The sequence below is a fragment of the Heptranchias perlo genome, chromosome 38 (genome assembly GCF_035084215.1).
Source record: "Heptranchias perlo isolate sHepPer1 chromosome 38, sHepPer1.hap1, whole genome shotgun sequence".
Lineage (NCBI taxonomy): Eukaryota > Metazoa > Chordata > Chondrichthyes > Hexanchiformes > Hexanchidae > Heptranchias > Heptranchias perlo.
In genome coordinates this window covers 4,566,612-4,588,199 of record NC_090362.1, presented here as the reverse complement: position 1 = coordinate 4,588,199, position 21,588 = coordinate 4,566,612, and the positions used below count along the sequence as shown (strand labels likewise).

General features: G+C 42.6%; 1 protein-coding gene across 1 annotated transcript in view; it reads right to left on the bottom strand.

Moving 5' to 3' along the window:
• The window catches only part of usp3 (ubiquitin specific peptidase 3), an 84,330-nt gene that overhangs the window by 26,491 nt on the left and 36,251 nt on the right, over window positions 1-21,588 (bottom strand). Inside the window, exons 5-11 of the mRNA XM_067973315.1 lie at window positions 14,189-14,270; window positions 11,091-11,173; window positions 5,746-5,859; window positions 4,890-5,003; window positions 3,422-3,568; window positions 2,619-2,725; window positions 2,457-2,537 (exon numbers count right to left, since the gene is read on the bottom strand). Of these exons, the coding sequence (XP_067829416.1) occupies window positions 2,457-2,537; window positions 2,619-2,725; window positions 3,422-3,568; window positions 4,890-5,003; window positions 5,746-5,859; window positions 11,091-11,173; window positions 14,189-14,270 (728 nt within the window). The remainder of the gene's footprint in view (window positions 1-2,456; window positions 2,538-2,618; window positions 2,726-3,421; window positions 3,569-4,889; window positions 5,004-5,745; window positions 5,860-11,090; window positions 11,174-14,188; window positions 14,271-21,588) is intronic.

Below are 21,588 nucleotides of genomic sequence, written 5' to 3'. Positions count from 1 at the left end.
GGAGGTGATGTCTTTTGAATGACAAGTGACACCGAAGCCCTATCTGCCCTCTCAACTGGATGTAAAAGATCCACTGGCACTATTCAAAGAAGAGCAGGTGTCCTAGCCTTCAAACCAACATCATTAAAACAGATTATCTTGTCATTAATCGCATTGCTGTTTGTGGGGTCTTGCTGTGTCCCACTGTTGTAATGTGGGAATGCCGCATTTCCCACATTACCACAGTGACTACACTTCAAAAGTAATTCATTTGATGTGACGTGATTTGCGACGTCCTGAAGTCATGAAAGGTGCTATATAAATGAAAGTTCTTTTTGCTCCATCGTTGAGGTTAGGCATGTTTCTGAGATTCCTATTACATTCTAGTCCCTAACTGCCCCAACAGCCTTGTGCTTGTGTTGCAGTGTAAAGGCTACACCTATTCTTTGAAATTCCTTTTCTTGCTCTATGTTTCTACTAATGTCATTAATTTACCTTTTCGTCTGGTCTGTTTCGCTTGTCTCTCCCTCTGCCTCCCTAATTTAAATCCCGCTCCCAAAACTGCTCTACGTATCGTTGCTACAGTTAACAGCAGAGTTTAGGTGATGCTCATCCCATCTAAACAGCTTTGCCCTATCCCAGAATTTGTCCCAATGTCCTAGGGTCTGAAACCCTCCTTTCTACACCATTTTTCTAGCTATGAATGGAGGATCAGGATAATGCTAATCTCCATTCGAGATTACAATAGCTCCAGCCCAAGATGGAACCACTGCAAAAGCTGTTGGGACAGGACTTCCCTGGGCTGCGGATCCAATTTAATGGGCCACATTCACTTTGAATATAACTTATTTTTGCTTTCAGATAAACTCACCCACATCTTTTTGACTAGAGTTTATTTGGTAAGGGGAGAAGGGAAGAGAATTCTTTGAAACTAAAATACTTGCCTCATAAACTGCCCCTAAAATACACAATTTCAACTCCCTCACTAAAGCCATCATTTGTCACTGTTCTTGTTAAGTATAACTTGTGATCACTGCCACAATCACACAATGTAAATACAGCAAAAGTTATTGATTAGTGGTTTTCATCAGAAAAAATATTATCGCAGAATACAATCTTCAAAACACCAATAAAATCTTGTGATCCAATGCAATAAAAAATGGACTATGACTATTTCAGTCACCATAAACCAGAGGGGCCAATTATAAAACTAATTAAATTAACTGGATTGTGCTGCTTGAATTGGGGGAGTGGCTAAGAGCTAGTGTGTTTCTGAGTTAGTCATTACATAAAGTTTTGTAGGTATGAAGTATATAATACATTTTTGCTAACAAATGGCTTCTTGAGTGGAGAGAGGACAGTGAAAGAGCTGGTCTGCCCTAAACAGGAGTCAGAGTGGGCCTGAATCTGCCAGACCAGGCGTAAGTGAGAATTAGGTCTAATGAATTAAGACCAGAGTAACACAGAAGTTACAAGCATAAAAATAATGGGATCAGGAGCCAAGTTAGTGTAAAGCATGATGTGGAATACCCTGGATCTGCAAAGTATCCAGAAGTTGTGTCGCTCAAGTGGTGGAATGTTGAGCTCAAGGACCAGCTGGCTACACTATGCAACTTATGTGAGAAGGAAAAGTTCCTAAAGGATAAAGCCCAGAAGGTGGTTATCCCACAGGTAAGAGAGGAATAGTGAAGCAAAGAGTTATATTAAAGCAAAGTGTGTGCTGGCCTACAGGGGGAGTAGGATACAGGAAGAACGAGTACAGGAAAATTGTGTCAGTCTGAAAAAGGAAAGATCTTATTGATGATAATACTTAGGTGGAGTCTGAAACAGTAACAAATCAAAACGAATAGGTAAGCAATGGACCAATTAACAAGTACTAAGCAGAAATGAAAAAAACTACAAAAGCAAAAATGGGCAGTTAGCAACAGCTACCAATAAAATTGAAATGGTGAACCAATCAAATCACTCAAAGTATTTTTTCAAAATCTTTTCAGCTGAATTTTTGTTCCTTCAATCTGGCGACTATACACAAGTAAATAAAAACGTATGAAGACCTAAATAATTTCCAAAATATATTTCAACTTGGCTATAAAATTGCCCAATGCTCATTGAGAATTAGTCTCATTAAGTATTGCTTCCTGAGGCTCAACCTGTGTCAGAGGCCTAAGGCTTGAGTTGGCCTCAAAACCACCATCTGTGCTCCCGGTGTGACTCTGTGCAGTGCCACAGGTCTGTGTTGTCATGCAGTGGGTAACGAAACACTATTTACAATGAACCTCTGACTCACCGTGAGAAACGCCACAGGAGGTCTCACAGTTTAAATAAACATTTCAAAACCCCTGAAGTTAAGCTGTACCTCGTCTAATTTTCTTCCTCTCCCTTATTACAGGTTACTTTCTGTGGCTTGTTCATTGTTAGATAGTCACCCATTTCATACTCCCTTTGTACGCAAACCTTAAAACCAAAAAGAGCCTTACCACGTAGGGTGCATATTGGTCCATTGTCCTGGTTCTTGGATCTTTTGTTTCTGAACTGGCTTGGGATATCTAACGAAAGATCTTGAAGGAAAAAACATGGTTGAGAGTATAATAAATTCCTATATGGGAAATATTTAACAAAAAAAATAGAAAGATACTTACCAAGGAATGGATCAAACTTTCTGGATTCGGTCCCACAAATTAGACAGTTTACTTCATTCTGAAGTATTCCTCCAAATATGTTAGTGACAACTGTTGAAACACCATTTCTGAAAGTGATCAAAATGCCATCAGTGACAGTAAAATGGAAAAGCAGCAGCCAAGCTATAGCCAAATAACTGCCCTAGTGACTATACTCACATAATAGTTATACACTATAGCAATCTCGCAATGATGGGTGAACCACAAAATACAGCATTTAGCATCAAATATTTCCAAAGATTCAGCTAACATTTGGAGTTTGTACAAGCACCATTAGCTCATCACCTAGTCTACGAGCTCCAACAATCAATCTATTCAGCTTCTCTTCATCCTCAGTGTGCGCTTTAGCCCAAAGTAAAAATTAAAACCTTTCATCTTTTACCTGTGACCATATGCTTTCAAAATAGATAATTATGAACAAATATGGAAGTAAATTCAGTGAATTAACTCATCCTAAGGCAATGAGCAAAGCTCACCAAAAGTAACCTGCTAAAGGGTGAACAGGGCTGGTTGAGGCAATCATACAAAAAGCAGTATGAAATATGCAGGCAATCCACAACAATTAATTCAAAGAGTTCAACACAAGAAAATATAACAAAGACCCTGTTGATTAGAAAATAAGGTACTTTTAAAGAATGTGTGGTCATGAAAAGGCCATCTACACAATAGATGGAACAAAGTTCAACACAAACTAAACAAACTAAACAATTATCTCCATATTACATTTATCTGATACACAATACAAGTCTGAACCGGGGACTTACATGCAGCATTTACTGGATGAAGAGATGCTTGAGCTGTCTGGCGAAATAAATGGAGTTGTCATACCATTGTAGCTTCGCTGAAGCTCTAAGTGGAGATGGTCTAACAAATATCGCATAAATTCATGAGCATCCTGCTGCTGATAGCCCCTGCACAGGGAGAGAGAGAATAGCACTCAGTTTAATTTCCTAAGGCACAAAACTTTAATATAAATCATTTAATTGTAGACGGCTTTACTTCCCTTTGTTCTAATATTCTCACTAGGGGAGTCACTGTTTGTTGGACAAATGAGTTCATCGTTGCGCAAAAAGTGACAAATTTTAACCTAATTATTATAGATGCACAAACTTTTCATACTTGGTGTGAAATCTTATTGCTGTTTACTGCATTTGAATACATTTTAGTGTAGTATATTTATGCACTGTGTCACACCTTCCAATGGCATTTGTTGGGGGGGGGGGGGGGGGGGCGGTGGTGAATGGGGGGGGGGGGGGGGGGGGGGGGGAAGAAAGACAGCAAAAAAAGGATGGAGGATAGTTCCTGAAAAGTACTGGCAAACATCTGGGAGGCAGTCACTGAGCTCCCTGCTGGGTCAGGACATGATGTACAATGAGGGTAATTAGGCCACGGGAAGAGAACAGACTTCTTCAAATGGAACTTTGTCCCTGTAGCATGCCCTCGCACATTATACACAAGTAGCATGGTTTTACAGGCCTCACTATTCTATACTCCGAATGGGAATTATTCTCTCCCCTTCCCCTACTGTATCCAGCATTTCAAATCTAGTCCTATGATAAAGCAAATGGTAATACTTTCAATTCTCTTGCCTGAACGCACATTTATTTTGCTGAGGGAATTTAACGTGGTGACTCCCCAGTGTTCCATACTATCTTTGTACATTCAATCTAAAGGAATTTTTTCTCTGTTCTGTGGTGCAGTTTTGAAACACACAATATGGATGACCTCCCAATCACAGTTACTATTTACAGTTCAAGGCAAAGACACTAAAACAAACTCAAACATTAAGGAAATTTACAAATCGCTCTAAAACTCCCAAGAATCTTTGCGCTGTTTAGAAATGTTTTTAATTGACATAGATGCAAAATAAATCTCGAAACCAAAGACAAATTTTCTTGATTGAACTAAGTCTTCTAGTTTGATCTAAGCAGAATTTTAAATAATAGTCTGCATTTTAACTCGAAAGTTCCAGAGACAACTATGGGGGTTTTCTCAGCCAGTAACCGGTACAGAAGAATTAGCAATCTTCCACAGCTAGAATGCCCTTGTGATACAGGGGCCAGAACATTTGATTCATTATACACCTCTCCTACTGTAATTCAGATCAGCACATATACAAAAAATAATCTACATGTGCTGGAAATACACAGGTCAGTCAACATGTGTAGAGAGAGAGGCAGGTTAACTTTTTGGGCGTAGCCCATCATGAAACAATTCTCTCCTGCTGCCTACCTGAAATTCGGCATGATCTTCCAAATTACATAGAAGAGAGATTCAGGACAGAATGCAGTCTGGCTTCCTTGCCATAAGGCGCAGAGAGTTTTCCGGAACTCTTCTACTAGGGAACTGTAATATTTAGCAGGGAAACAGAAAAAGGTGCATCATTGATAGTGGTGCTCAAAGACTCCAGGTCCCCAAACATACTGACACCACCCGTACGTCTTATAGAATGAGAGAACTTTACACCTCATGGGCCCATTTGACCCATCGCACCTGCCCTGGCTTTCTAAAAGAGTTATCCACTGAGTCCCACTCACCTGCCCTCACTCCATACCTTTTAACATTTTCATTTTAAAAGTTGTTATTGATTTTGTTCCTCCCACTGTTTCTGGTATACAAGAACATACATTTTCAGTCACTAAAAAATAGTTCTTATAATATTTTGGGATCTTTAGGGTTTGGTACAAAACTCAAGAAATATTACAAACATAGCACCCTATAGGAGTTGCACTTTTACAACTGATTTCTATTTTCTCTCATAGCCATTAGCCAATGAGGCAGAGCAATAACCCAAAGTGTTGAACAATCATTAACCCTTTAAGTCCAAAAGTTCTATTTCTCTCACATTAATTAGCTGTCCTATTCGATGAATTCAATCTATCTGGTTCAATTCAAAGTCACGAACAGTGTATTAATTCTCGTCAGTACTATACTGAAGACTTGCCTGCAGTTCGAGTTTAATAAAAGAAGCAACTCACTCACTTTGTGACCTTGATTTTAAAACATTTTTATGACTAGTTCTCACCTATCTATGTCTATTTTACCCAATATTAGAGTATATCTAATAAAAAGAGAAGCAGCAACATACACACTGTTGTCTCCCTGACTCCTGGTATGGTAGGTCCTTCTACCTGCAGTTTTACCACTGCGCAACTCCACCGCTGGAAGTTCCTTGAAATAACAGCAGAATTGCTGGATGTTACTGCAATTGAAAAATAACATTTGTTGAAAAGCACACTATTGCTGCCCTTAAAAATACATAGAGTGTTAAGTGAGCGATTTTTCTAAAGTATCACTGCTAAATAACACATGCCTGAAAGCAATAACAAAGCAATAACCTGATTGTTGAAACGTCCAGAACAAGAGAGCACAGTACGGATAATTTCCAACAGACATCTGAACCCAGAGGTGAGATGACTGCCTTGCGATCACTTCAGGGGGTTGTACACCGTAAATGTGATGGGATCCTTTTCAGTTATGGATCTGCTCCCAGAGTATGGAAGACGATAGTGCAGACTAACTGATGTACAGCATCAGCACTGAAGGAATTGATTGCAACATTCGGCACAAGTATAGTAAATTTCTCAGAAAACATGCTGAGCATGTACTAAACAATTCATCCCTATAGGTGAGCTACAGAACGCACTGTTCCAGCTAGGCTTAAACTTGTTCACTCTATACTTCATTTACAGTAAGTTTTTTTAGGATCCCTAGTCTATGTCATCTAATACGTGCACTGAACTGAAATGAGGAACAAATTTTGCAGCACCTTACTGGAAATTCAAAATACATTTGGTGTAGACTAGAAGTTTGTGCCTTCACTACCCTACTATTTTAGAAAACTTTAATTTAAAATTAAACGCCAACAGGCTCATGAGAGCTCAGTTGGTTCAGATAATGAGCATCCAAGGTATGCAGTCTAGAAACTACCCATGTTCAATCCCTGGTCAGTGCTGAAATAGCTAATCTCAGCCAGAGGGCAGTAGGAGCTCCAAAGTTAGACTCACCCGAGGTAAACATTGGGATGGAGACAGAAGAGACTATGGGAGGGAAAGGGTAAGCTCACCAACCAACCAACCACCCACCTACCCCCTCTCCCCACAGGACAGAGGGAAGGGTACCTTATCGCCCCCATCACACGGGAGAGTCCGCTCACTTCCCTGTTGAGGTAATATCTTTTCCTTTGTTGCCCCAATTGCACTTTAATCTTCCACCCACCTCCTTGTCTCCCGGGCAGGTGGACAGTTAAAATTGCTGCAGTGACTTGCCCCACTGATCACACTGCTATCTGGCGGGTTGCAATTTTAACCTGCTCAAAAGGGGAACACCCACTGGAAGGCATTGGATGTCCTCTATAAATATGCAAATCAGGCTCCGATGACATAATCTCGGTCTGACTGCAATTTTAACCTGACGCTTACGTGGGGAAACCGGCTTGGTTTCCCTGCAAGGTCACCCCTCCACCCAGCCATTTAGTCTGACTGCCGGGGACCGTTTCTTCGTGTCCCCGGCGGCGGCGGCCTCCTGCCACCCGAAGTCCCACTCCCGCCTGAAATCCTCTGATCTTAAATCCCCGAGGCAAGTGTGGAGTAAGTATACGTCCATCAACGCCTACATCATACACAATGAGTATAATACATTAATTGCACCTAATCAGATCATATTCAATCCAAAGTGCTTTTAAACAGATCTTTTTATCTCCACTCTGAATTCAACACTGACCAGAACATGTCATTAATCATCAACTATTATACCCTACAGTACTGTACCTTGGCAGCAGGTTAGACAAAACATTTGGAGAGGAAGAGTATACACTTAGAACATTAAATACAAAGCTTTCGGTGCCTGCCTAATCAGTCATCACATTTTGAAGTTTAAATTCATGTCTGTGAGCTCTGTCATTACTTAGACATGAGTTTTCAGTTATTTCTGAAGGTGCCATCTTCTGAATCTATTCAGCAGAAACAGTTATACTAATTAGAAGATGTGGAATGGGACTGCCATTTAAAATAACACGCTATATTAAAACATGACAGCGTCATAGAAAGGTTTCAACGCCCTTCTCTGAATGTTGTTGAAGGACACATTTTCAGCAATTAATTAGAGCAACCAACCACAATTTCTTCCTGCATGTGCAAAAGCATAATACTTCAGATTTAAAACCAACTACTGCACAAGAGTTGCAAACCAATTACTGCACAATGCTATATTTTGTTTATAGATGGATTTCATGTTACAAATAAGTCAGGCCAGAAACTATTAATGCATTTGAAACAAATAATGCTGTTATATTTACAGGTGCATCACAGCACTCACTGCAGTGCTAAAGTCATATCTGTTCATAGTGGTACCGGCCACTCTGGTTTCCTCCAAAATCGCAGCAACAATGCATGCAGACATGTACTGCACTCCTGCGTGCGCCAGGTTTCAATGTGTGTGGCTCACTTCAATAAAATGTATTTACTTGCATAAGTCTAATGACCCTTTTATTTGGGGGGGGGGGGGGGGGGTGGGGGAGTGGCAGAGAAAGAGTAGGTCACACTTGTGCCAGTAAGTAGAAAGACCAGTTCCTATACACATACCACGCACTGGTGGGTGGAAGATTAAAGTGCAATTGGGGCAACAAAGGAAAAGATATTACCTCAACAGGGAAGTGAGCAGACTCTCCCGTGTGATGGGGGCGATAAGGTACCCTTCGCACTGGATGTTGTGCTGGACCCAGCTGTTAAAGTGGAGCTGTCACAAAAGCCACTCCAGCAGCAGACCACTTACCTCAACAGCTACTGCTAGCTACTTCAACAACAACAAATACAATATCAGCTACAGGAGGGAGGGTGTAATTGGTGGCAAAGGTGCAAAGTTTTTGGCAGGGGCCGAAGATGATGGCTTCTGTCTTCTCAATGTTTATCTGGAAGAAATTGTGGTTCATTCAAGACTGGATATCGGACAAGCATCACACAGGCGGTGGAGGAGTGGAGCTGGGTATCATCAGAGTACACGTGGAAGCTGACCCCATGTCTACGAATGATATCGCCAAGGGGCAGCATGTAGAAGAGGAGGAAAGTGCCAAGCATTGGATCCTTGTAGGATTCTGGAGGTAACAATGTGGAATTGGGAAGAGGAGCCATTGCTGGAGATGCTTTGGGAACAATCGTATAGGTAAGAGTGGAAACAAGCAAGGGCCTTTCCAATGAGTTGAACAAAGGAGAAGAGACTTTGGAGGAAGAGGGTATCGTCAACCTTGACAAAGGCTGCAGGGAAGACAAGGAAGGATAATGCACTACGGTCACAGTCACAGTGCATATCACTTGGTTAGAGCTGTTTCAGTGCTGTAGCAGGGGTGGAAATCTGATTGGAGAGATTCAAACATGGAGGTCTGGAAAAGATGGAAATGGATGTCGCAGGCAATAACACATTCAGGATCTTGGAGAGGAAAGGAAAGTTGGTGATGGTTTATAAGGACAGAGGGGTCAAGGTAGGTTTTTTGAGGGGGGTGATAACGGCGGTTTTGAAAGGGAGGGGGGAACCTGCAGAGAGAGAATCATTTACTTGGTCAGCTAGCATGGGGGGCCTGGAAGGGAAGTTGGGTGGTCAGCAGTTTAGTACAAATAGGGTTGAGTGAACAGGAGATGGTCTCGTGGACAAGATGAGTCCAGAGAGGGCATGAGGGGAGATAGGAAAGAAACTAGAGAGAGGTGTGGGTTTAGGGCTACAGTAGAGGGAAGACAGGGAGGAAGTTTGGCTTGATGGGAAAGGGAAAACAGCAGAGGCAGCTGAACAGATGGTCTCATTCTTAGTTACAAAAAAGTCCATCAGCTCCTCGCACTTGTTGTTGGAGGTGGTGTGTAGAGGGCAGGGGCGAGAGGTTTCAGGGGGCAGTTGGTAGTGGAGAGAAGAACTCAGGGGAGTTATCTTTGAACTCCAGGGTGTTCCTGGAACAGTGAGCAGTTTGGCAGAGGTGAGTGAGACCTGATAGTGCTTGATGTGGTCCCACCAGATCTAGTGACGGATGGCTAAACTATCCATTCACACAGCTCAAAGGAGCCATTCTAGTTTTCGATTCAGCAGGGCTGGCATGCAAGGCACTGACTGAGCGTGTTCCCAGATAGCCTCAGTTAACATTTTACTTATTATGAAGCATCTTTCTGGCCTCCCTCACATTTTTCAGTGCACTTTTTCTCCCACCCTTTATGCCTCCTTCACTTACCATTACCTATCCACAAGTAGATCACCTGTCTAGGCCAGAGCTGAATGCTGTTTACCCAGTGGTTAACAGATGTAACAGTGTGCAAACAAATTACTGAATTCCCTCAACAATTCAGAAAAATAATAAAAATATTCTGTTGATACACACTGAATTATACTTGATATTTCAGAAATAGAAAACACTATTATTTTAAAAACTTTGGCCTGAAATTATAGTAAGGGATACCAGTTTCTAAATGTTTAATGCTAAATGGGCTTGCACTTCTGTTAGGATAGGAGAACAGATGAACACATTGAGGTTTTGGGTTTCATCCCTGCACCATAAGCATTATTCACTGGTCTGGGGGGGGGGGGGGAAATAAGATGACCTGCCCTCCAGTCTCTGTATTCTCACCGCTATGTGGCATGGTATACACTCTTTAATGTGTTAAATCATTGGGCCAGCATGTGATTACTGATAAACTGCTGCAATTTGGCAGATTAGAGTAATCCTACTGCAAAAAGATTTGCCCAAAGATAGGCTGTAACAAGGGCTGTAAAGTTGTATCATCTGGGTCAGACTACAGAAATTCCAATGGATTTCATGCGCGCACACACAAACAAGCCTTCTTAATCCAGCCTCAGCAGTTCAGTTTCACGCACCAGTTATACTCTATGCTTTGAGGTTGGCTGCAACATAGCACAGAGTATGTGAAGATTGTGAGTTGGAGATCATGGAGATTGAACAGTGGGATTCAGAACACATGTAGACTCAAATAGAGCAATACTGGCACTTCAATATGTGAAAGAAAAAGGAGATAAAACTCCCAACTAGGAATGGTAGCAAGCTCTGCAAGCACAAGAACTAACATGCTTCTATAAACCTGTTTGTAGGAAAACATTCAGTTTTATGTTGGTATTACAAAGTTAAATTCCCTGAAGTGATCAGCAGTAAGAAAGTTACATGGAGATTTTTTTGGAAAAATTTTAAATTGTTGGATAAAATTTAACAAAGAATAAGAATAGTGTGTGCTGTGTCCAATTACTTTCCCCTATTTTTCTTCAGTTTTCTTCTGTTGCCCAGCTTAATGACCATCACAATGCAGACCTCAATAGAGGAGGATGTAGAGGGGTGTTCTAAACAGCCTGGACAAACTTCACAATGGTTTTCTAAAACCAGCAAACTAATTCTATTAGCCAATCGGCAGCTAATTACACCTCAGTGTCAAGACAGACACGGCCAGTTACCTGAGTGACTGGAGGATGGCATTCATAAAACAGGTGTTCCCGAGATTCCGAAGTCCTGTTGCGCAAATTGCAGAGGTTCCTCCCTGTTAAAACAATCAAGGCCTGTTAGTTAATGATTAGCAAACTGGATCCCAATCAGGTCAAATAATGAGGCACAACCAGCTGCAACTCAGTGTTAACAACCAAATCCCAGTATCCTGGCATACCTAGTCACAACACTGTAGAATCACCTAAATTTGACTACAAAACTTTTTCCAGTTTTTTTTTGAAAGGAAGCAGTTACATCGATCCTTTTACATTTCTTTATGTGAATATAGATTAGAGTTGAATTCTGTGGTCAGGAAACAAAATAAATTTTAAAAACACATATACAACCAGAATGACAAGTCATTTATACTGAACTGCATAAACTGTACGTGAAATTCACTGTCATTTAAATTCTTGATCACAAGGCCAATATAACTTTGCTCTCAGAATTCAAAATATAGAATTTGACAGAAATTAGATTATATTTTGGAGTGAAAACACATTGAAATATAAAGGAAGGTCATTTACAAGAAACCCTAACCAGACTCCAGTGTTGTGTGAAAAGAAGAAATCATTCACAGGAATGTATTCAAGTCATGTGTTTGTGCTGCTGTGCAAGATAAAAATCAGCTACATGGAATGCTTCGAAAAGGCTCAAAGGAACTCTTTACTGTACTGGTCCTGTCCATTTGTACAAATGTGGAATAATTCAACGAGCTGTTGTAGAGGCCTTTCTTTTTCTGAGATTGTTAGTTTCATACACCACCAGGAGACAGAAAACAACAAAAACAGAAAATCCAGATGAAGGATGCAGGGACCACAAAAGTTAACAGACAGGAAGAGGTACAAAGAGAGACACCGTCCAGTCAGCTCAAGTCCAGCACGCTGTCCCAGTCAGCTCAAGTCCAGCACGCTGTCCCAGTCAGCTCAAGTCCAGCACGCTGTCCCAGTCAGCTCAAGTCCAGCACGCTGTCCCAGTCAGCTCAAGTCCAGCACGCTGTCCCAGTCAGCTCAAGTCCAGCACGCTGTCCCAGTCAGCTCAAGTCCAGCACGCTGTCCCAGTCAGCTCAAGTCCAGCACGCTGTCCCAGTCAGCTCAAGTCCAGCACGCTGTCCCAGTCAGCTCAAGTCCAGCACGCTGTCCCAGTCAGCTCAAGTCCAGCACGCTGTCCCAGTCAGCTCAAGTCCAGCACGCTGTCCCAGTCAGCTCAAGTCCAGCACGCTGTCCCAGTCAGCTCAAGTCCAGCACGCTGTCCCAGTCAGCTCAAGTCCAGCACGCTGTCCCAGTCAGCTCAAGTCCAGCACGCTGTCCCAGTCAGCTCAAGTCCAGCACGCTGTCCCAGTCAGCTCAAGTCCAGCACGCTGTCCCAGTCAGCTCAAGTCCAGCACGCTGTCCCAGTCAGCTCAAGTCCAGCACGCTGTCCCAGTCAGCTCAAGTCCAGCACGCTGTCCCAGTCAGCTCAAGTCCAGCACGCTGTCCCAGTCAGCTCAAGTCCAGCACGCTGTCCCAGTCAGCTCAAGTCCAGCACGCTGTCCCAGTCAGCTCAAGTCCAGCACGCTGTCCCAGTCAGCTCAAGTCCAGCACGCTGTCCCAGTCAGCTCAAGTCCAGCACGCTGTCCCAGTCAGCTCAAGTCCAGCACGCTGTCCCAGTCAGCTCAAGTCCAGCACGCTGTCCCAGTCAGCTCAAGTCCAGCACGCTGTCCCAGTCAGCTCAAGTCCAGCACGCTGTCCCAGTCAGCTCAAGTCCAGCACGCTGTCCCAGTCAGCTCAAGTCCAGCACGCTGTCCCAGTCAGCTCAAGTCCAGCACGCTGTCCCAGTCAGAAGAGGAAAGAACAAAAACCTTTGCCAACTAATGCAGAAACACTGCCCTGATAATGCACCCACTCCTCTATCAGGCTGCAATCTTCCTGTGCAAACAGGTCCTCACTTTGATCACTTTACAATCGGATGTTGTCCATGTCAATTTTACACTGAAAAATGTAGCCGGAATAGTACAATTTACAAAAATGGGAGAATACCTGAGACTGCTGAAAAGGCTGCTCATTTAAAGGGTGCAATGCAGTGTGTTGCCTGGGTTCTGAATCAATGTTTGGTACACATGGCTCCAATTAACTTCTCACACAAGAGAAAGCAGGCCCAAAATGTTGGTCTTTTTGTGCAAGGGCATATTTGGCAGCAAAGTTGGATACTGCTGTACTCACATGTAAACTTGAAATTTTGTGCAACAAATCCCCAAATTAAATTAATATTTTATGAATAAATTACTGTGCCCATTTCATCTACTTTGCACAGAACAAAAATGAGCTGGGTTGTACCCAGAACGGGGATGTTCATCTCTCCTTCTGAAATGTTGCGCCTTCGTGCTGACAGGACAGCTTGATTTGTCCTTGCACACAGGGCAAATGAGCTTAAAGGCAAGTCTCATCAGTGCCAAGCTATTTTTGTTTGTGCACAAGCCAAATGGTAGCAAGCAGACCCACCTGAATATACCCGCCCCAAACCCCTTAAGGCCACAGCATTAACTTCCTAGCACTAGTGCAGGCCAGAAATTCCAGGTGTTCCGTTGCAATGACCAAAAGAGCCTATGACAGGGTCACGTCACTCAAGGGTCTGCGTTTAGCTTTCAAACCTCTTGAACTGCTCATTTCTAAACCTGGCTTTGGGATAAGAATACTTCAATCTAAATTAATTGTAGCTGATAATTTTTAAAATGTAGATACAGGGTAACAGAATCTGAACACCCTAGATTGATCAGCTGGCAAATAGACAATCTTCCTTAAAATTTAAAGTTGCTCTTGATGAAAAATTTAAAGACAGATTATATCCCCAAAAATGACCCAAAATGGGACAAGTCTCTGAACAATAATCTGAAAAAAGATGCACAACCCAATTTGTACATGCTAAATGTGGTCTCTTCCTAATAGTGTCCCTTTCAGGGCATTTTGTTTACCCAATCATTCTCACTGAGCAAACACAGAATGCGTGGAAAATGATTGGTACAAGAGCAAATACTGTCGAATTAATGTTCCCATTAACAGGGTGCCCATTAATTGGTATGTTCTGTACTTACATTGACCTTCACATACTTGTTGTTCAAAGATGAACTTTCCATCAGCTTTCTTTTTCGGTGTCTGTCTGCTGAAAATGCTGAACTGTATGATGAAAAGGACATATTACAGAGACTGCATTACTTTAACAGGACAGATACTGTACAGTACGGCATGTTCACATCAGCCTTTTATTAACTGATATTTTGTGTTGAATGTCACAAGCCGGGTTCAAATAACCAATTATTCAGAATATTATTGAGTCATGCTGCACAATTAGACAAATTCCCACAGAGACATTGTATGGAATTGGATGCAATTTGTTGATTGTAGTTAACCCTGTACTTACAGCAGAAAAACAGATCTCTTGGCTGATAAACCTTGGCTAGCGAGTAGGACCAAACTCAATTATTTGTATGACTTAGTGCACAAACAAAAAGCTCACTGGGAATAAAATCATTTAGGAGATAAGTAGCACCTTGCACACAAGGCCGGGTTTTTAATTTCTCATTCAAGTAGTTTCTGCTGGCACGAGGCCTCTGGGACACATGCCTTTTAGCTTTACGCATCAAAAACTAGATCTGTAAATTAAGTTTCACTACCAAAGCAAATGTGTTTTAGGGTTCTCCCACCCCCATTCTCAGTATCAAATGTGATGTAACATGGATTTTAAAAAATACAATAGAAATACAGTTCAAGATGTTCGTTTTGTCTAATTCAGAAAAGTGAGGGGGGGGGGGGAATATCAGATGTACGTAACCTTATGGAGAGAAAAGCAAACAGCTCATGGTATCAGTTTCATAAAGAATAAACTGCTTCCTGAATCACCAGGTACCCCAGTCATGACTTCAGTTTACCAATGACCACTGGAATTAATAATTGGACAGGAAAGGGATAAAATAGTAGACTCTCTCGAGGCCTGAAACACAAATTCCTTTATCTTTTGTAGAGCCTGAATTGGTTAGTCTCACTATCAACCCCAATCCCCCATTCTAGACACATCATCCAAGCTTGTCTTTGTTGCTACAAGACCAAATACTCCGGGTCTCCAGTGATGCTGCTTTCTTACGAGGAAGCTAGGAAAGTATTCAGAATGCCTGCTACCAAATAGAACAAAGTCAGAAATTCAAGAAAAAAATAAGATGTATTAAAAATCTTCCTTTTAACTTTTTCATTATAAATTTCAACATCCATATTTAAGATAAAGACAGCCTAGGCAAACTGGTCATGCTGTAGGTGGTGTAGCGCCACCATTGGCAGGAAGTTGTAATTACAGCACAAGTTTACATAGGAAGTTACCATTATAAATGTAGGCATAGGAATTTACATGGATATACATTTAAAAATAAGGACAGAATGTATGATTTTAAAATGGGCTGGCCTCTAACCCTCCTTCATCTGATGATTGTACTCGGTCTTGCCTCCTCGTGTGCAACCCCGTAAGAAATCAACGTTTAGCATGCATTTCCAGCGCCCTTCACACTTAGTTCTTATGTCACAATTTTTCTGTCGCGCTATTGATATCGCACTTCAATTTCTCTATTATACCAAGCTGTGATTCCGGCGGAGTCACCAAGCTATGTGGTGCTCTGGCACTTGGCTCGTTTATAGAGGGTGGAAGATGGGAGGCTGGCCAGGAGAGCATTAGGATAGTCGATTCTGGAAGTAACAAAAGCACGGATGAGGGTTTCAGCAGCAGATAAGATGAGGCAGGGGTGGAGATGGTCAATGTTACATAAGCAGTCTTTGTGCTGGGAGAGACTATGGCCTAATGATTACTTTTACTCCTAATTGGCTGAGTGGCTCATCTGACCAACTCCAGCCATGACCCTGCCAGCTCTGACTCTCATGCCTCTGTTTTTTCCCCACTCTACAAGCCTTGACCCTACTGAAGATGTTAGAAGACTGCCAAGTTTTTTTTAAATGAAACATTACTTCAGATGCAGAGTTTTTAAGTTGTTACTGCTGTACTTAAAGTGTTTTTACCGTGCACATAATTAAATAATCATCTTTCCAACTGTGTGGCATGGACCCGTTAGTTAATTCAGCCTGTGTCTGCTATTTTTTTTAAATTATAAATCAGTGGCGTCGGAGAGTTGATTTTTATTGTGTAACTAAAGTTGGCTGTTGACCTATTGGAATGTGAGGGACTTCCTACCAAAGGTCCAATATCTCCATCTTTTATATTCTATTCCACTCCAGGTGCCCTGGATTTTAGTTTTGGTGCTCATTCTCAGTTAGGTTGCCTGAATTTGATGAAAACTCCATGCTGTCCACAGTCTTGATGGAGCTGTATACAACTAATTGGATTTGTAGTTTCACTTTATACATTATGGAGCATCAATGAGTATTTCATATGCTGTTGGGTTGAATTCTGTTAAAACAGATTAAGCCGCTGTACAGCCAATTGCAAGAGAATGGCATTCATTGTTGGGCCTCCTGGAGTCAGTTGGCAGCACACTCACCTTAGTGAGAAGGTTGGGGGGGGGGGGTTCATGCCCCACTCAAGGATTTGAGCATATAACCTAAGCTGGCACTTGAATGCAATACTACATGAGTGCTGCATTGTAGGAGGTGTCGTCTTTCAGAAGGGATGTTAAACTGAGGCCCCATCTGTCTGGTCAGGCAGATATAAATAATCCCATGAAGAAGAGTATGGAATTCTCTTGGTGTTTTGGCCAATATTTCTCACTTGACTAACATCACCAAAAACATTGCCTGGCTATTCATTCACTCATTTGCAGTTGAGACCTTGATGTGCACAAATTGGCTGCCACATTTAACTATATAACAGTGACATCACTTAAAAAGAAATCCATTGGTCATAAAGCACTTTGATCATCCTGCGGATTGATCAGGCTCTAAGTAAATGGAAGGTCGTTCTTTCTCATGCTGATTATTTTCAATATTAATTTGGGCAGCAGAGGAAGCTATGTAAACAAGTCTTTTTCAGATTGGCAGACTGTGACTAGGGATCGGTGCTTGGGCCCCAGCTATTCACAATATGTATCAATGATTTGGATGAGGGGACCAAATGTAATATTTCCAAGTTTGCTGATGACACAAAACTAGGTGGGAATGTGAGTTGTGAGGAGGATGCAAAGAGGCTTCAAGGGGATACAGACAGGCTAAGTGAGTGGGCAAGAACATGGCAGATGGAATATAATGTGGAAAAATGTGAAGTTATCCACATTGGTAGGAAAAACAGAAATGCAGAGTATTTTTTTTAAATGGTGAGAGATTGGGAAATGTTGATGTTCAAAGGGACCCGGGTGTCCTTGTACATGAGTCACAGAAAGCTAACAAGCAGGTACAGCATGCAATTAGGAAGGCAAGTGGTATGTTGGCCTTTATTTCAAGAGGATGTGAGTACAGGAGTAAAGATGTCTTACTGCAATTATATAGGGCCTTGGTGGGACTGCACCTGGCGTATTGTGTACAATTTTGGTCTCCTTAACTAAGAAAGGATATACTTGCCATAGAGGGAGTGCAACAAAGGTTCACCAGACTGATTCCTGGGATGGCGGGATCGTCGTATGAGGAGAGATTGAGTAGACTAGGCCTGTATTCTCTAGAGTTTAGAAGCATGAGAGGTGATCTTATTGAAATATACAAAATTCTTACAGGGCTCGACAGGGTAGATGCAAGGAGGATGTTTCCCCTGGCTGGGGAGTTTAGAGCCAGTGGTCAGAGTCTCAGAATAAGGGGTCGGCCATTTAGGACTGAGATGAGGAGAAATTTTTTCACTCAGAGGTGGTGAATCTTTGGAATTTTCTATACCAGAGGGCTGTGGAGGCTCAGTCTGAGTACATTCAAAACAGAGCTCGATAGATTTCTAGATATTAAAGGCATCAAGGGATATGGGGATGGTGCAGGAAAATGGCACTGAGGTAGAAGATCAGCCATGCGTACAAAAGCAAGGAAGTCAAGATGAACTTTTATAAAACAACTGGAGTACTGTGTCCAGTTCTGGGCATTGCACCTTAGGAAGGATGTGAAGGACTTAGTGAGGGTGCAGAGGACATTTACTAGAATGATTCCAGGGATGGCGGACTTAAATTATGGGGAAAGACTGGAGAAGCTGGGATTGTTCTCCTGGGAACAGAGAAGGTTGAGAGGAGATTTGATAGAGGTGTTCAAAATCATGAGTCTAGACAGAATGGAGAGAGAAACTGTTCCCATTGGCGAAAGGGTCAAGAACCAGAGGGCATAGATTTAAGGTGATTGGCAAAAGAACCAAAGGTAATACAAGGAAAAACTTTTTTACACAGCAAGTGGTTAGGATCTGGAATGCACTGCCTGAGGGGGTGGTGGAGGCAGATTCAATCATGGCCTTCAAAAGGGAACTGGATAAGTACTTGAAACAAAAAAATGTGCAGGGCTACGGGGATAGGGCAGGGCAGTGGGACTAGCTGGATTGCTCATGCATAGGGCCGGTGCGGACTAGATGGGCTGAATGGCCTCCTTCTGTGCTATAACTTTCTATGATTCTATCTTCCTGAATGGTGGAGCAGGCTTGAGGCGCCGGATAGCCTACTCCTGCTCCTATTTCTTATGTTTTTATGTTCTAACAGCGAATGCCTGGGAAACCGAGAGTCCGTACTTATTAGTAGACAGGATGCTGGTGTGGATATGATGTCACCAAGGAGCAGTGAGCAGCAGATAAGAGGAGGAAAAGTGGAGGGTGGGTCAGTTCAAGCACAGAACATTGAGGCAATGGTGCAGAGAAGCCATTGCTGGAGATATGCTGGCTACATCCAGAGGTAGGAATGGAACCACACAAGGGCAGCCTCAGGGAGCTGAATAGCAGAGGAACGGTGTTGGAAGACAGCATGGTTAATCATGACAAATGTTGTGGGAAGATTGAGAAGTGTAAAGGGGATAATTCATCAGTCAGTCACACACAACATGTCACTTGTGATTTTAGCCCAGTTTTGGTGCCTTTGCACGGGTGGAAGTCAGACTGGAGTGTTTGAGGAGATGGGCAGAGCTGGGGGGGGGGCATACGCGTGACAGCACATTCAAAGGCCGTGAGAGGTTAGAAATGGGCCAATAATTAGAGGACGGATAGGTCGAGGGTGGGTTCTCTGAAGTGGGGATAGATGATAGGAGTTTTGAATGGCGGAGGAACAGTGCCTGAGTAAAGGGAACCATTAATAATGCCAGCTATAATGAGGGCCATAACTAAGTGGTCGGCTGTTCGGTAGGGAGAGGACCAAGAGAGCAGGAAGTGGGTCTGTCAGAAGAGATGAGTCTGGAGGAGGCAAGGAAATACACAGGGAAGAAGCTGCAAAGTGAAGCAGGATTAGGGCTGAAGTGGTTAGGACACTGTGGGGAGGTCTGCAAAGGAAAAGCAGGAAGCAGCTGCATGGATAGTCATCTAAGAGGCAAAGAAATCCACCAGCTCCTCACATTCAGTATTCGAGGTGAGGGCAGAGGAAGTAGGGAGAGGTTTGAGGAGGCAGAAAGTCATGGAGAAGTGGAGCTTAGGGTTGTCCTTGAGCTCCAGAATTATTTTGGAATAGTAGGTGTCTTGGCAGAGAGGCGAGGGAACAGTTTAGTAGGTCAACACCATCAGACGTGTAGTGGCGACTGGAGAACAAAAGGACAGGAGGTGGGAATGAGAGAGAATTAATGAGGGAGCAATGGGAAAGCTTTTCCAAATGGTGAGGGTAATGGGAATGTGAGTGGTAAGTGAAATCAGAAAGTGTTCAGATAACATTATGGGTGATAGACTCCTCAGATGCAGAGGTCACAACCAACAGCAAGGTTAGGAGGTGGGGACTATGGGTATAGGTCGGAATTTATATGTACAGCAAGACCATGCAAGAATTAGAGGGCAGAGAGTTGGAGAAAAGGAGGATAGAGTGTTCAGGTGTAGGCTGAAGTTATCAAGGTAAAGGAGTTGCTCAGTGGAAAGGCGAAGGGAGGGGGAAGGGAGTCAGGGTGGGGCTTGGGAGGGTGGTATACTAAAAGGATTTTGAATCGGAGGCAGAAGGGCTGAACATGAGGTACTCGAAGTAGAAGCTAACAGAGGACTGAGGGCGACCCCAAGGTGTTACTGCGATTTGGACAACACCTCTGCAGGATATAGGCAAGGCAAATAATAGCAAGGAAAGTCAGGTGGAAAGAGAATCATCACAGAGAGCCATGTTTGGGCTAGATAATGAACTGTCAATGCAGGAAGTGTAGACACCCACCCCGGATGCCAATGAATGGGATAATCTAGAATGGGACACTAACATAAATCATAGGCCAAAACTTTCTGAAAAAATAACGGCGAGTTGATGACGCACGCCGTTATTAATGTGCAAATTGAGCTCAGGGGCAGCGAGTCCCGAATCTCCAGAACTTGCTGGTTGATTTATGCCGCTCACCCTGTACAAAATGCATCTTGCCTTTGACCTCCCCATTATCTTTAAGAACTTGCTGGATTTGCACATTACCCATTAAACTCGTTGCAGAAAGTTAGGGCTCATAATTAACAGTGCAAGTATCCTTTTAATGACATAATAATTGTTAATGCAATGCCAATTAATCTCTCCAGCCCAGAAAGGGAACAATTTAAACTGCTGCGTCTCATTCCTGCATGTCGTAAATTCTTGAGATTTGAAAAATTTCAAATTTTCTTATTTTCCTTTTGGTCTCTTTTTTCTCTCTCTCTTTTAATCCAATCTTTCTTTCCCTCTCTTTCTTTCTCTTTCTGTACCTGATTTGACTCTAATTGACCCTATTTCCTTCTCTGTCGTTTCGGTTTCTTTCTCAATCCTTAAATCTCTGTGATGTGGAGATGCCGGTGATGGACTGGGGTGGACAAATGTAAGGAGTCTTACAACACCAGGTTATAGTCCAACAGCTTTATTTGGAATCACAAGCTTTCGGAGCTTTCCTCCTTCGTCAGGTGAGTGTAGGAGTCCGTAAATTCTGTTCATTTACGGACTCCTACACTCACCTGACGAAGGAGGAAAGCTCCGAAAGCTTGTGATTCCAAATAAAGCTGTTGGACTATAACCTGGTGTTGTAAGACTCCTTACTTAAATCTCTGTGTTAAGGAAATAGACTGTTGGTCCCGTCGTTCACTAAGGTCTCAGGTGTCCTGTTTCCCCTCGCACTTCCAGCAAGTTACGGCGCAAATTATATTCGAGCTGAAGGGTGCAGGAAAAAGTCTAACTAACGGCGCACACCGCGAGACTCCCCGCTTTAGCAAGATTTGGCACCATATTTTAATGCCACACATTTTGAAATAAACTTTACTGGTTAGAAGGACACTGTTGTGCTACAATGTACAAAGTTTTAACATTTAATTTTGTACATGCAAAATAACCCATTTCAGTTTTCATTTTTTGGAGTGGTGGGTAAGTTAATGATTTGTGGTATGAATGGAGGCATGAAAGAGGCGGAATAGTCTATTATTGTGAGATGC